Genomic DNA, 12,554 nt, shown 5'->3' with positions numbered 1-12,554 from the left:
TCAGTTAACTTACCCACAGGGATAATCATGGAGGAGGACCGACACACAACAGAGGGCACTATGCAGCTGTTTTCCACCCCAAACTTTCCAGCCCATTTTCCTCAGCCATCCAGACCTTAATCTCCAGCTTTCATAGAGCAAGGTCCATGCTGGTGAGGTCATAGGATAGTTATCTAAAGTGGTACTATCTGTGCACCAGAATGGCTCTCTACTAGTTATCTAAAGTAGCCAGAGGGGAGAACAAATGGAGGGCCAGAGATGGAGTCAGTGTTGTCTCTACTCCTACACTCCGTCTTCAACGTCTTTATGGCCTGCACCACCTATATGCACAGCACTCTTCACGATGACCCCAGAGCCAGATTGCAAGAGGTGACTTGCATTCCTTGACAGCGACACAAGGTCCCTCCCCGCCCAGGAAAGAGGTCCTTTCCTCAGACCCAACAGATGAAGAAACTGTGAATTTCAGCCTAAGAGGTAGCCCATGACAGGAAGACATTTCCTGATGCACCAGGAGGGAACATCAGCTGTGCTAAGCCTGTGAGACAAAGGCCTTCCGGGCAATAGGCATGACAGCTCTTATTCCAGCAATAACCCAGTAGCTGTTTCGGCCCCATGAGCCAGTGCCACCCCTGGCTTTTCATCATTTGTCATTCCGGAGAGATAGGGGTGACAACCACTCTGGCATCTTCCACCTGAAAAGGGGTGTAGATCAGAATTTGAAGAAAGAAGAGAGCCAAGATAATTACACAGAACAACTGATTCTGGGATAAAACAAACAAATTATTACATTCAATTAAAGATATTCCCTGGTGGTAAGTTGAGCCCCTGCCCTGCACGGAGCCATTATTTGAAGCTTTCATGGGTAGCCAAGCCAAATACTTGCTATTAACTCCCCTTCGATGCTTATCGATTTGGGTTACTTCCTCTCTCCCCCAAAATCTCATGAACCTGCCAGGAAGTGACCTTCCTCACTTTTCTGGCAAGGCTCCCAAGAACCCTATATGGAATGTAACAGGCTGATTCCCGCCCCCCTCCCCCAATGGCATTCATTGGCTCCATAAAGTCAGCCTTAGTACTTTCAGGCTGTCTGGTCATACCTGAGTCTATGTAGGTCCCTCTCAAATAGGACACTCCTGTCAAGGCCTTGGTTAATACAACCAATTGTTCAAATGGTGTCATGTTATAAGGAAAACATTCTTTTTTTTTTTTTTAAGATTTTATTTATTTGCCAGAGAGAGAGAGAGAACACACAAGCAGGCAGAGAGGCAGGCAGAGGCAGCGAGAGAAGCAGGCTCCCTGCCGAGCAAGGAACCCGATGCGGAACTCGATCCCAGGACCCTGGGATCATGACCTGAGCTGAAGGCAGTGGCTTAACCAACTGAGCCACCCAGGTGCCCCAGGAAAACATTCTTATTGAAGTTCTACAGATAAGTAGAACTGATTTCCCTTTGGACAGATTCTCCTGGTTTCACTTAAGTCAGCCCCATGGCAGCCACACCTGCACTGGGTTAATAGGGACAAGGACAGATACTAAGGTCCTGCACTCCTCCCTCAGGGTCTTTCAGTCTCTCAGTGTCCCACAGTCCTAACTCCCAAGCTGCCACTCCCTCTCTCGGCCCTTCTGCTTGAAGTGGCTCCTTAGCTCCACTAATTTAGCTGCAGAATATTCCCTCAGTCACTTTCTGGCTAGTGGCAACTTCCTCTTGGTCATCCCCAGTACACTGTATTGTTTTTTGAATGACTACAGTATGGACAATTTGGAAAAAACAAAAACCTCTGTGAAATGGTGGAAATGAATCTGGTAACTCCCTGAAGAGGATGAATAATCTTGCATTTTAAAAGCTTATGGAAGGGGCGCCCAGGTGGCTCAGTGGGTTAAGCCGCTGCCTTCGGCTCAGGTCATGATCCCAGAGTCCTGGGATTGAGTCCCACATCAGGCTCTCTGCTCAGTGGAGAGACTGCTTCCCTTCCTCTCTCTCTGCGTGCCTCTCTGCCTACTTGTGATCTCTGTCTGTCAAATAAATAAATATTTTAAAATCTTAAGAAAAATTTAAATAAATAAGAATAAAAAACCACAGGTAACCCAATTAAAAAATAGGCAAAGGGTTTATTTAAAGAATAGGTTTTTTTCCTAAGAAGGTATACAAATGGCCAAAAAGCATATGAAAAGATGCTCAATGTCATTAGTCAAAACCATAGCAAGCTCTTTGCACCAACTAGGATCGCTATAACTGAAAAGATTAACCATGATAAGTACCGGTGAGAATGAATATTAGAGCCCTCATACACTGCTGGCAGGAATTTAAAGGAGACAGCCACTTTGGAAAACAGCTTGTCAGTTCCTCAAAATATCAAATGTAGAGCTACCATATGACTTAGCAATTCTACTCATAAGTATATACTTATACTAATACTTAATACTTATACTAATACTTAAACTTAAAATACTTAAAAGTATAAAAGTATATAATACTTACACTAAGCATGTAAGCATAATACTTATACAAGAAAATTGAAAATCCGTGTCTTCCCCAAATAAACATGATGTATCTATAATATTGTATTATTTAGCCATAAAAAGGAATGAAATATTTGTATATGCTACCACAAGGATGAACCTTGGATACATAATACTGAATGAAAGAAGCCAGACACGAAAGGCTTTTGTATGACTACATTTATATATGAACTATCCAGACTAGATACAGAGACAGACAGCAGGTTCGAGATTTCCAAGGGATAAGAGGAGGAGGGCACAGGGAAGTGAGGTTTAATGGATACAAAGTTTCCATTTGGGGTGATGGAAAATCCTGGAACTGGATGGCAGTGATGGTTGCAGAACATCATGAATGTATTTAACGCTACTGCATCTTACACTTTAAGTTGGATGAAATGGTCAATTTCATGTTCTCTGTATTTTACCACAATGATAATAATTTAAAAAGGAGTGAAGTACTGATTCATGCCATTACGTGTATAAAACTTGGAAATAGGGACACCTGGGTGGCTCAGTCAGTCAAGTGTCGGCATTCTGCTCAGGTCATGATCTCAGAGTCCTGGGATCCAGCCCTACATCAGGCTCCCTGTTCAGTGAGGAGTCTACTTCTCCCTCTCCCTATGCCCCTTCCCCATTTGTGCTCCCTCTCCCTCTCTCTCATAAATAAAAATCTTAAAAAAAAAAAAAAAGAAGATGAGGAGGAAAACTTGAAAACATTTTGCGATGTTAAATAAGTCAGGTGCTAAAGGCTACATAGTATATAATTCCTTTATATGAAATGTTCTGAAGAGACAAAGCCATAGACAGAAAGTAGATTAGTACTTGCTAGGGATTAGGCAAGAGGGATGGGGCGGGGAGGGAATGGGTTGTTACTGCCTAATAGGAACTGAGTTTCTTTTTGGAGTAATGAAACTATTCTGGAATTGGACAGAGGTGATGGTCACACATTTTTGTGAGTCTACTAAAAACCACTGAATTGTACACTTTAAACAGGTGTGTTTTATGGTATGTAGACTATATATCAATAAAGCTATTTTTTAAGGGATATATAGGAGCACCTGCTATTTTTATCTGCCTTTGGACACTGACTTGAGGGTGTGATTCCTGGAGCCGCTGCAGCCACCCTGTCATCATGTGCTAGCTTAATAACTGGCTTGAGAGGCTGAGCTCATGAGAAAAAAGATGAAAATAATCAGCTATCTGCTGAGGTCGTTGAGCTTCTAAAGTAATAAGTCCTGGGGCTGCACTGCCTCTGGTCTTCTTGTTATGGAAGAGAATCAATTCCTTATTGCCTCAGCTAAGAGGTGTGACTTGCCAGTGAGATCTTCCACTGACAGAAATCTATTCTTTATAGTCAGCACCAGCTGAGAGTAAGACTGGGGAAAAGGACAGAAATCGGAGCCTTAATGGAAGCTCTGTGTACCAAACTGGTACGGTTATGCCAGTCATTTCTTTGTTTCTCCCACTTCCACCCCATCATCACAAATCCACTGAAACTCTACTTGCCACGACCACCCCCCAACCAGGCTAAAACAGAAGTAATTCTCTGAAACAGAATGCTCTCCTGAGGAGGAATGAGAAGATAGTGAGTGTCTTGGTGCCCCAGAGGAAACTAGTCTTCGTACAGCATGCAGTAAGGGTGGAGAAGTCCAGTGTGGCCTCCTGCTCTTGGGAGAAGCCATAGTTCCACACAGTTGTTCAGGACTCAGAGCTCAAAAGCAGTCCTCCCCTCAAGGAGAGGCCACCTGGGGGGAGCTGTCTTACAGAATGGCAGAGGGGTCTGCTCCCATCACATATATTCATTAACTTAGTCCTTTGCTTATAAATGCAAAAAGAACAGTAATAACCATCAGAAGGTGGAGAAAAACCAATACTAGCAAAGAAGATAGCCAAGATAATTACACAGAATAACTGATTCTGGGATAAAACAAATTATTAAATGAACAAAAGATACTTCTAAATTATTTTTAAATTAATGTCTTAAGAGAGATCTGAGAAGACATTGCATCCATTAATAGGCTGATATTTTTAAAAAAAAGGTATATTCTGAAATTAAGAGTAATTCTTAGAAATCAAACCCATGTTTGCAAAAATAAAGGCTCTTTAGGATGACTGAAAGAAAAGAAATTGGGGGATATCTCAGGACATAAGTGAAAAGAGAAGAACAAATTTTAAAAAGAGAGAAGTTGAGAAGGAAAATCAATTCAGTGTCAAAAACCAAACTAGTTCTGAAGTTCTGAAGAGATGGAATTTCAAAATTGGAGGAAAGGAAGTAAAAAGACCAATAGATGAAAATTTCTCAGAGATAAGAAAGACATCAGTCTTAAGGTTGAAAGCATCAAACCCACTGAATGAGAAAAGACCCATGTAAACAGACTCATGAAATTTCAAGACATCAAGAAAAAAAGAGGATATAGCCTTCTACAGAAGATAACTCAGTAGCACAAGATGTTGGGAAGCAATATGGCAACATCTTTGGAGTTTTTAAAAAATGTGTTTGAAGCTAGCATTCCATATCCAGATGAACATTTGCAGAAAGCAAGGACTTTGAGACTTTATTTACTGTTTCTCTCTCTGAAAATTTTATTTGAGGATCTTCTTCAGATCCAAGAACTGTAGGGACACAGATTCTCTCATTTCACACAAAGGGGTATCAAGATGTCGAGTCTAAAATTGATGGCAGATTATCTTTAGGAATAAGGGTATCCAACAGAAGAACTGAAAGCAATCATACAAAATTAAAGACAGAGAAAAAGAGAAAAAGAAAAGGAAGGTGAGGGTAGGGCCAAGGAACTGAATTCTTTGTCTTGCACGGAGGGCAGAAACAGATCTTTTTTAAAGGTGATCGATCGAGAAATACAGGTATAAATACATTATTTACAGATATAGAGGTAACCATTAAAATAATTTTAAATGAAGGTCTCTGGAGAATGGCACTAGGAGATAGAAGAGTAAGAAATAGACTTTTCATTTTGTGTTTCTTGGCTCTTTTTTTTAAAAAGAGAGTGGAAGGAAACATACCAAAATGTTAATAGGAGTGTATCAGGGTGATAATAATGGTCAATGGATTTAATTTGCTTCCTATTTCCCTAGAGTTTCCAAACTTTCCACAATAATCTTGTGGATTATTGTAAAAAATTAATTTTTTAAAAGACTGTATTTATTTGACACACAGGGAGAGAGAGCGAGCGAGCGAGCGCACAAGTGGGGGAGCAGGAGGCAGAGGCAGAAGGAGAAGCAAACTCCTCATGGAGCAGGGAGCCCGGTATGGGGCCTGATCCCAGGACATTGGAACCATGATCTGAGCCAAAGGCAGACACTTACCCAGGCGCTCAACCATGCATTACTTTTATAATCAGAAACATGCACACACTTTTATTAAATAGGATCAGGGAAACATTATGGTTGCCTTGAAATAATCCTTGTCTTTCACCTCTGATTTATTGGAGGAGCTTCAAGCGCACATGGAATTTACTAAACCTCCTAAGGAAACATAATCTCATTGGTATTAAAAAAGAGAGGAGAGTGCTTTGGCCATATTTAATATCTCTCCATCTCTGCAAGGTCCTCCTTTTCTCAGAGCTTTACGAATGTTAGGCATTCTGGCTGAATCTTCTATCCATTGTAGAGTGTCTATTCTATCACTTTGTTGGCAGATAAGTATCTAACTTCAGAATCAATATTTTCAGGGAATATGACCCCCAGCAGTCTATTCTATTTTCAGAAAGTCAGTATTATTAGAAAGTCTTTCAATATATTTAGCCAAAGTAGTCTTCCCTGGAATAACCTCCACCCACTTAATATTGATCCTGCTCTCTGAAACTCTGTCGAACAGAACAGGCTCGCAATCTTCTATGTTATATTATGCAATCACTTAAAGATGATTTCCACATTTCACTGGCTCAACACCAAGTCTATTTTTGCCACACATCTTTCTTCCTCTAACCTCAGCACTCCAGAACCAAATTCCTTTTTCATTTCCCTGGGATTGAGCTCCTTCATTCATTCATTTATTTTGTGATTCAATTCATTCAGTTACATACTGTGCATCAGGTCCTTTCTGTAAGGATGCATCTTTAAACAAACAAACTTGTAGAATCTCTCACTTTGGTCAAGCAAACGGACTTAGTTCAGACAAGTATAGACAGTTCAGGAAAGTCAGAGAGAAAAAGCCCAAAAGCAGGAAATGGAGAAATAAAATCAAGTTGAGAAATGAGCCCAAAAGAAGGTTCTCATAGAAGTAAAGTTTTACTATGTGAGGAGTTATACTTCTACTTTTAGAGAAGAGACCAGTTATTTTGAAAATTTTAAGAGGCGGTTAATTTGTGCTTGTTACTGTCACGGTAGAGGACAAAAAATAAAGTATAAATTAGGAATGGAGCTCCTGAGACTATGAGCGAGGATGAGTGGATTATTAGCTATGAAAAAAAAAGTCAATACATTTATCTTCTTTTTGTTTATAAAGATTTGTATTTATAAAAGTTAGGCAAAATGTATTATACCCATATAATAGAATATAAGTTAGGCATAAAATGGGAAAGAAGTACTGATATATACTACGATATGGATGAACCTTGAAAATCTTATGCTAAGTGAAAGAAGCCAACCATAAAAGGCCATATATTATTATAAGATTCCATTTATGAAATCTCTGAAATAGGGAAACTAGAGATAGCAAGTAGGTTAGTGGTTGCTTAGGACTAAGGAGAATGGGGAGATAGGAGGTTTGTTTCTGTTCTAAAATTGATTATGGTGATGGTTGTATATATCAGTATGCTAAAAATTATATTTAAATGGGTGAATTGAGTCTCCAAAGGCAAGGGAAACTAAAGCAAAAATGAACTATTGAGACTTCATCAAGATAAAAAGCTTTTGCACAGCAAAGTTAACAGTTTCAACAAAACCAAAGGACAATATACTGAATGGGAGAAAATACTTGCAAATGTCTTGTCAGATAAAGAGCTAGTATCCAAAATCTATACATAACTTAACAAACCCAACACCCAAAGAACAAATAATCCAGTCAAGAAATGGGCAGAAGACATGAACAGACATTTCTCCAAAGAAGACATACAAATGGCCAACAGACAAATGAAAAAATGCTCAACATCACTCGGCATCAGGGAAATAAAAATCAAAACCACAATGAGACACCACCTCACACCAGTCAGAATGGCTAAAATTAACAACAGATGTTTTTGAGGATGTGGAGAAAGGGGAATCCTCTTACACTGCTCATGTAATGCAAGCTGGTACAGCCACTCTGGAAAACAGTATAGAGGTTCCTCAAAAAGTCAATAATAGAACTACGTATTATACTACTAGGTATTTACCAAAAAGATACAAACGCTGTTATCCTAAGGGACACCTACACCCCAATGTTTATAGCAGCAATGTCCACAATAGTCAAAGAGCTCAGATGTCCATCAATAGATGGAATAAAGATGGATAAAGTGGATAAAGAAGATGTCACACACACACACACAGGAATATTTCTCAGCCATCAAAAAATGAAATCTTACCATTTGCAACAATGTGGATGGAACTAGGGGATATTATGCTAAGTGAAATAAGTCAACCAGAGAAAGCGAATTATCATATGATTTCACTCATTATGTGGAATTTAAAAAACAAAAGAGAGAATCATAGGGGAAGGGAGGGAAAAATAAAATAAGACAAAATCAGAGAGGGAGAAAAACTATAAAAAACAAATTGAGGGATGCTGGAGGGTAGGGAGGTGGGGAGATGGGGTAACTGGGTGATGGGCATTAAGAGAGCATGTGATGTAATGCATACCAAGTGTTATACACAACTGATGAATCCCTGAACTCTGCCTCTGAAACTAATAGTACACTATATGTTAATTAATTGAATTTAAATTTAACTTAATTTAAAAAATAAATGGGTGAATTGTATGGTATATGAATTATATCGCAATAAAGCTGTTTTTTTTTAAGATTTTATTTATTTATTTGAACAGAAAGAGAGATCAGAAGTAGGCAAAGAGGCAGGCAGGGGGAGGGGAAAGCAGGCTCCCTGCTGAGCAGAGAGCCCGCTGCAGGTCTGGATCCCAGGACCCTGAGATCATGACCTGAGCCGAAGGCAGAGGTTTAACCCACTGAGTCACCCAGCTGTCCTAAAGCTGTTTTTTTTTTTAAAGTTAGAAGTTCTTACAGTTAATTAAGAACTATGATTAAACTGTGATACTGATTTATTCATTACCCAGCCTTTTCTTAGAAGTCTCTAACTCATTCCTGAGAGTATTAAAGCATGTTGTTCAATGTTCAGAATCTAACACGTTCTTGACTCCACTTCTAGAGTATGTTTAATATTAACATTCAACAAATTCATCCTGAGTGTTATGCCCTGTGCTTGGCACTTGGATCAGCAAAGCAGACAATGACCCTGCCCCTTCTCTCAGGGACCATTCTTTCCTGTCCACGGTCCAACAAAGCTCACCACCAGCCCCTGCCTTGGAGTGCCAACGAAAATCCCACTTCATTTAGCCAAGTTCCTTCCTTCTGTTTAGATTCCAGGTAATCTGAGGTCATTGGTATGTGCACTCACAGAACATCAAATCTAATTAACCTTTTTAATTAAACCCAGTTTAAAGATCAGGATAGATAGGGAAAAACAAACCACTACCGCCAACAACAAAAAAAGTAGTGAAAAAAGCAGATGCTGGAGTTTAGGAGGTGGATTTTCAAACTCAGTTGAATGTCTCGGTTCCCACAAGACCCTTTCTGCATTAATCGGTGCAGCTGGCCGACTGGCTCTTCCTCTAGTTTCTCTTGGGCCCTCTTCTGCAGCTCCTGTCCTTCCCATATTTCCTTACTCAGGCATGTCACCATGAGCACTCACCCTACCTCACTCTACTGTGAGTGTCTGGACTCATGGAAGACTTTGGGAAAATGGAATCCTTATTTCAGACCCAAGTTATGGGAGATGAATGATGGTTGGATTGCCTGAGTGGTACAGAGAAAATGGTGCATTTTATTTTCACCTCATTGTAGGTGCCAACTGAATTACAGTCTTCTGAGTTATTAGAACAGTCTCAAGACAGGTCATCCAGTATTTGCTTCTCAAATATTAAAAAGACAATAAATATTTGACTGATTGGTTACTTTTCATTGGTGTTTTAAAAATCTGCTATCAATAAGATTTAAGTGTCACTACCCTCCTATTTTTTAAGATTTTATGTATTCGTTTGAGAGAGAGAGAGAGGGAGAGAGAGAGCATGAGTCGGGGAGGAGGGTAGAGCAGAGAGAGGGAGGAGCAGATTCCCTGCTGGGCAGGGAGTAGGGAGCCTGACATAGGGCTGGATCCCAGGACCCTGAGATCATTAGCCAAACTGAAGGCAGGCACTTAACCAACTGAAACACCCAGGTGCCCCAAGAGTCATCACTCTGCAAAAATTAAAGTTACCTTAACTAAGAAATATGACATGGGGCCAGTGACCACCTGTCTTAGGAAAGCTGATTAAAGATAGGGAAGCAGACACTTTAACCATCAAAAAAATGTCTCTACCCTGTACCAAGTAATTAGAAAATAGTGGAGTTCCCATACCTGCTTAGTGAGGTAGAGTTTGGTTATAGGAGATCTCTTGATCTTAGATCTATACACATGAAGAAGCTGCCAAGGAGCCAGAAGCCAAAGGAAACCCAAGGGAATCCACACCAGAACAGTTTGCTCAAAACAAAGAGGCAGGTCCGCTTCTGGGCTATCCAAGAATGAAGAATTCTGGGGGACCAAAACAGAAAGATTATTGAATACACTCATTTTTTGAAGACAGAAAACTCACGTGAGGGAACCCTCCACTTCCACCCCTGTTCCCAAACAATTTTAATTCCGTTCTATATCCATAGTCAACCTGACCCTTTACCTAGATGCAATTTCCTATTAATCTCCGTGGATATAAAGTCAACATTTAATGACAGTGACTTTTTGGGTCAATGCAACCTTTATGAACCTTTCGTTCACCAGCTACTCTAAGTAAACCTCACCACTGCATTTGCCAAGTTATGGGAAGAAGAGGGACAGACTATTCTTTTTTTTTTTTTTTACATTTTTTTTCCCATTTTATTTATTTTTTCAGCATAACAGTATTCATTCTTTTTGCACAACACCCAGTGCTCCATGCAAAACGTGCCCTCCCTATTACCCACCACCTGTTCCCCCAACCTCCCACCCCTGACCCTTCAAAACCCTCAGGTTGTTTTTCAGAGGGACAGACTATTCTTCAAACAGTTCCCTGGGATACAGAAACTTGTTCTTATTTTCGTTTCTAGCACCAATTATGCTCCCTGACAGATGTTCAAACATGCAGGCAGCAGGATGCCTTCGTCAGACTATGGCATTTCGCCTCCTTGGGCCAGAGGGCTTGCAGTGATTCGAACCTAGGGGACCTTGGGCCTAGGAGCTGTAGAGCACCAGTGGAAGGAAGGCTCAACCTCAGCAAATCTATACTAGTCTTTACATTCTGCAATGGATAGAAGTGTCTTGTGAAGTGAGGGTGGGGAGCACCAGTTATTTCTTGAGTCTTGTGAGGGTAGATTTTTCTCTCCTCATAAACATTTTTTAGTTATTTTTGTATAGTTGTTCACACACAGACTCTTTAAAGCAAACATTGCGGCGCCCTGACCAAGATGATCTGTCAGATATTCCCAGAGAGAATTCCCCAAAGATGGCCTGGTAAGATCCTGGCCCCATTAAACCCCACCTTCCTGTGGTAAACACGTCCCAGCCTTGAGGCCTTTGGGGCCCAGGTTCTTTCTAGGATGTGAAGTGTTAACCAACTGCTCTGCTATCTCATTCCCACTCTTCTTATCACTCCATAAAATTACTTGACTTTAGAATTCAGAAAATTCCCTAAGATATTTAAACTATTTTAACAAGCCCTCCATGTGATTCTGATGCTAGGCATTTGCAGACCACACTTACATAGAATCACTAAATCTAGGTTCCTTTTCATTTTCAGTTCCACTAAGCCATTTGGTACTGTTGCCCACCCTGACTTGAAATTCTCTCCTCTAATGGTTCAAAAATTGTCTCAGTGCTCATGATGCCCAAATCTGCATCCCCAGTCTCAACTTCCACTCCATACCACTAACTGCCAGTCCCTCTAGAACTGTCTCCAGAGGACATTCATTTCAACATCAGCAAGACTTAACCTTGGGTCTTCTCTTCTTCCTCCCACCCCACAAACTCTGCAACAACAACTTTCCCTCCTAACATTGTTGAAATTGGGAGTCTTTTCCCCATTTCTCTTCAGAGAACACAATTTTACGGCTAGCTAGTCTGAGAAGAAAGTCTGGGATACAATAAACATATGGTAGAGAATACATTCGTTACCTCTTCCACACAGAATATCCTCTGGAGATATTATGACATGTCTTTTCTTAAGCCCCCCAACCCAAAACCTAAATAACAACACCAGCAACAAACCCAAACCAAAAAACTCTGAGCTTTAGACCACCTGCCCATCTAACTTTCCTGGTTCTTATTGGTAGCAACTGAGGTTAATCTACTAGTCCTGAGTCTGAGAAGAGTCAACAGTGAAAATAAGTATTATTCCTCACCCAAAATGTAGAGTTGCAGAACTTCTCCAGCATGGTTCCTGGAGCTCTTGTGGAATGAAGACTCTCCTGTGACTCTTGTTTTTTATTTACTCTTTTCCTCAGAGAAGCTGGACTGCAAGCAGCAATGCGTTATCTCCCATTCTGATGTTCTGATGTTCCTAATAAAACCAGGTCTCCTGACCTTTCATCTTAACAGTTTACTCATTAACCTGACTCAGATGTTTATTTACAATATCGCAGTAAAGAGACACATGACTCAGGATTGAGGAGCCCCAGGGGTAGGTAGACTCATCATTTTCCAAGTACCAGAAGACTCTGTATGTATGGTCATAAAAGGAACCACTGAAAAATGTTAGCAGAGCTGGCGGACAATTCACGAGAGGAGGAGCCCATTCCTTCTTTTGAAGACATATGACCTAAAAAGAGAAGCATCATGGGAGGGGCAAGTGCCCTTAAACATGCAGGTTCACATCCATTTT

At 40.5% G+C, this 12,554-nt stretch overlaps 1 protein-coding gene across 1 annotated transcript in view; it reads right to left on the bottom strand.

Moving 5' to 3' along the window:
* ABCC2 (ATP binding cassette subfamily C member 2) overlaps nucleotides 1-12,214 on the bottom strand; it is a 72,409-nt gene extending 60,195 nt beyond the window's left edge. The window contains exons 1-2 of the mRNA XM_046026178.1: nucleotides 12,076-12,214; nucleotides 10,064-10,237 (exon numbers count right to left, since the gene is read on the bottom strand). Coding sequence (XP_045882134.1) covers nucleotides 10,064-10,237; nucleotides 12,076-12,108 — 207 coding nt within the window. The 5' untranslated portion in view covers nucleotides 12,109-12,214. The remainder of the gene's footprint in view (nucleotides 1-10,063; nucleotides 10,238-12,075) is intronic.
* Between the last annotated feature and the right edge of the window lie 340 nt (nucleotides 12,215-12,554).

Source organism: Meles meles, chromosome 13, assembly GCF_922984935.1.
Source record: "Meles meles chromosome 13, mMelMel3.1 paternal haplotype, whole genome shotgun sequence".
NCBI lineage: Eukaryota > Metazoa > Chordata > Mammalia > Carnivora > Mustelidae > Meles > Meles meles.
Note: the sequence above shows the minus strand (reverse complement) of the source record. Positions and strands in the feature narration are given on the sequence as shown.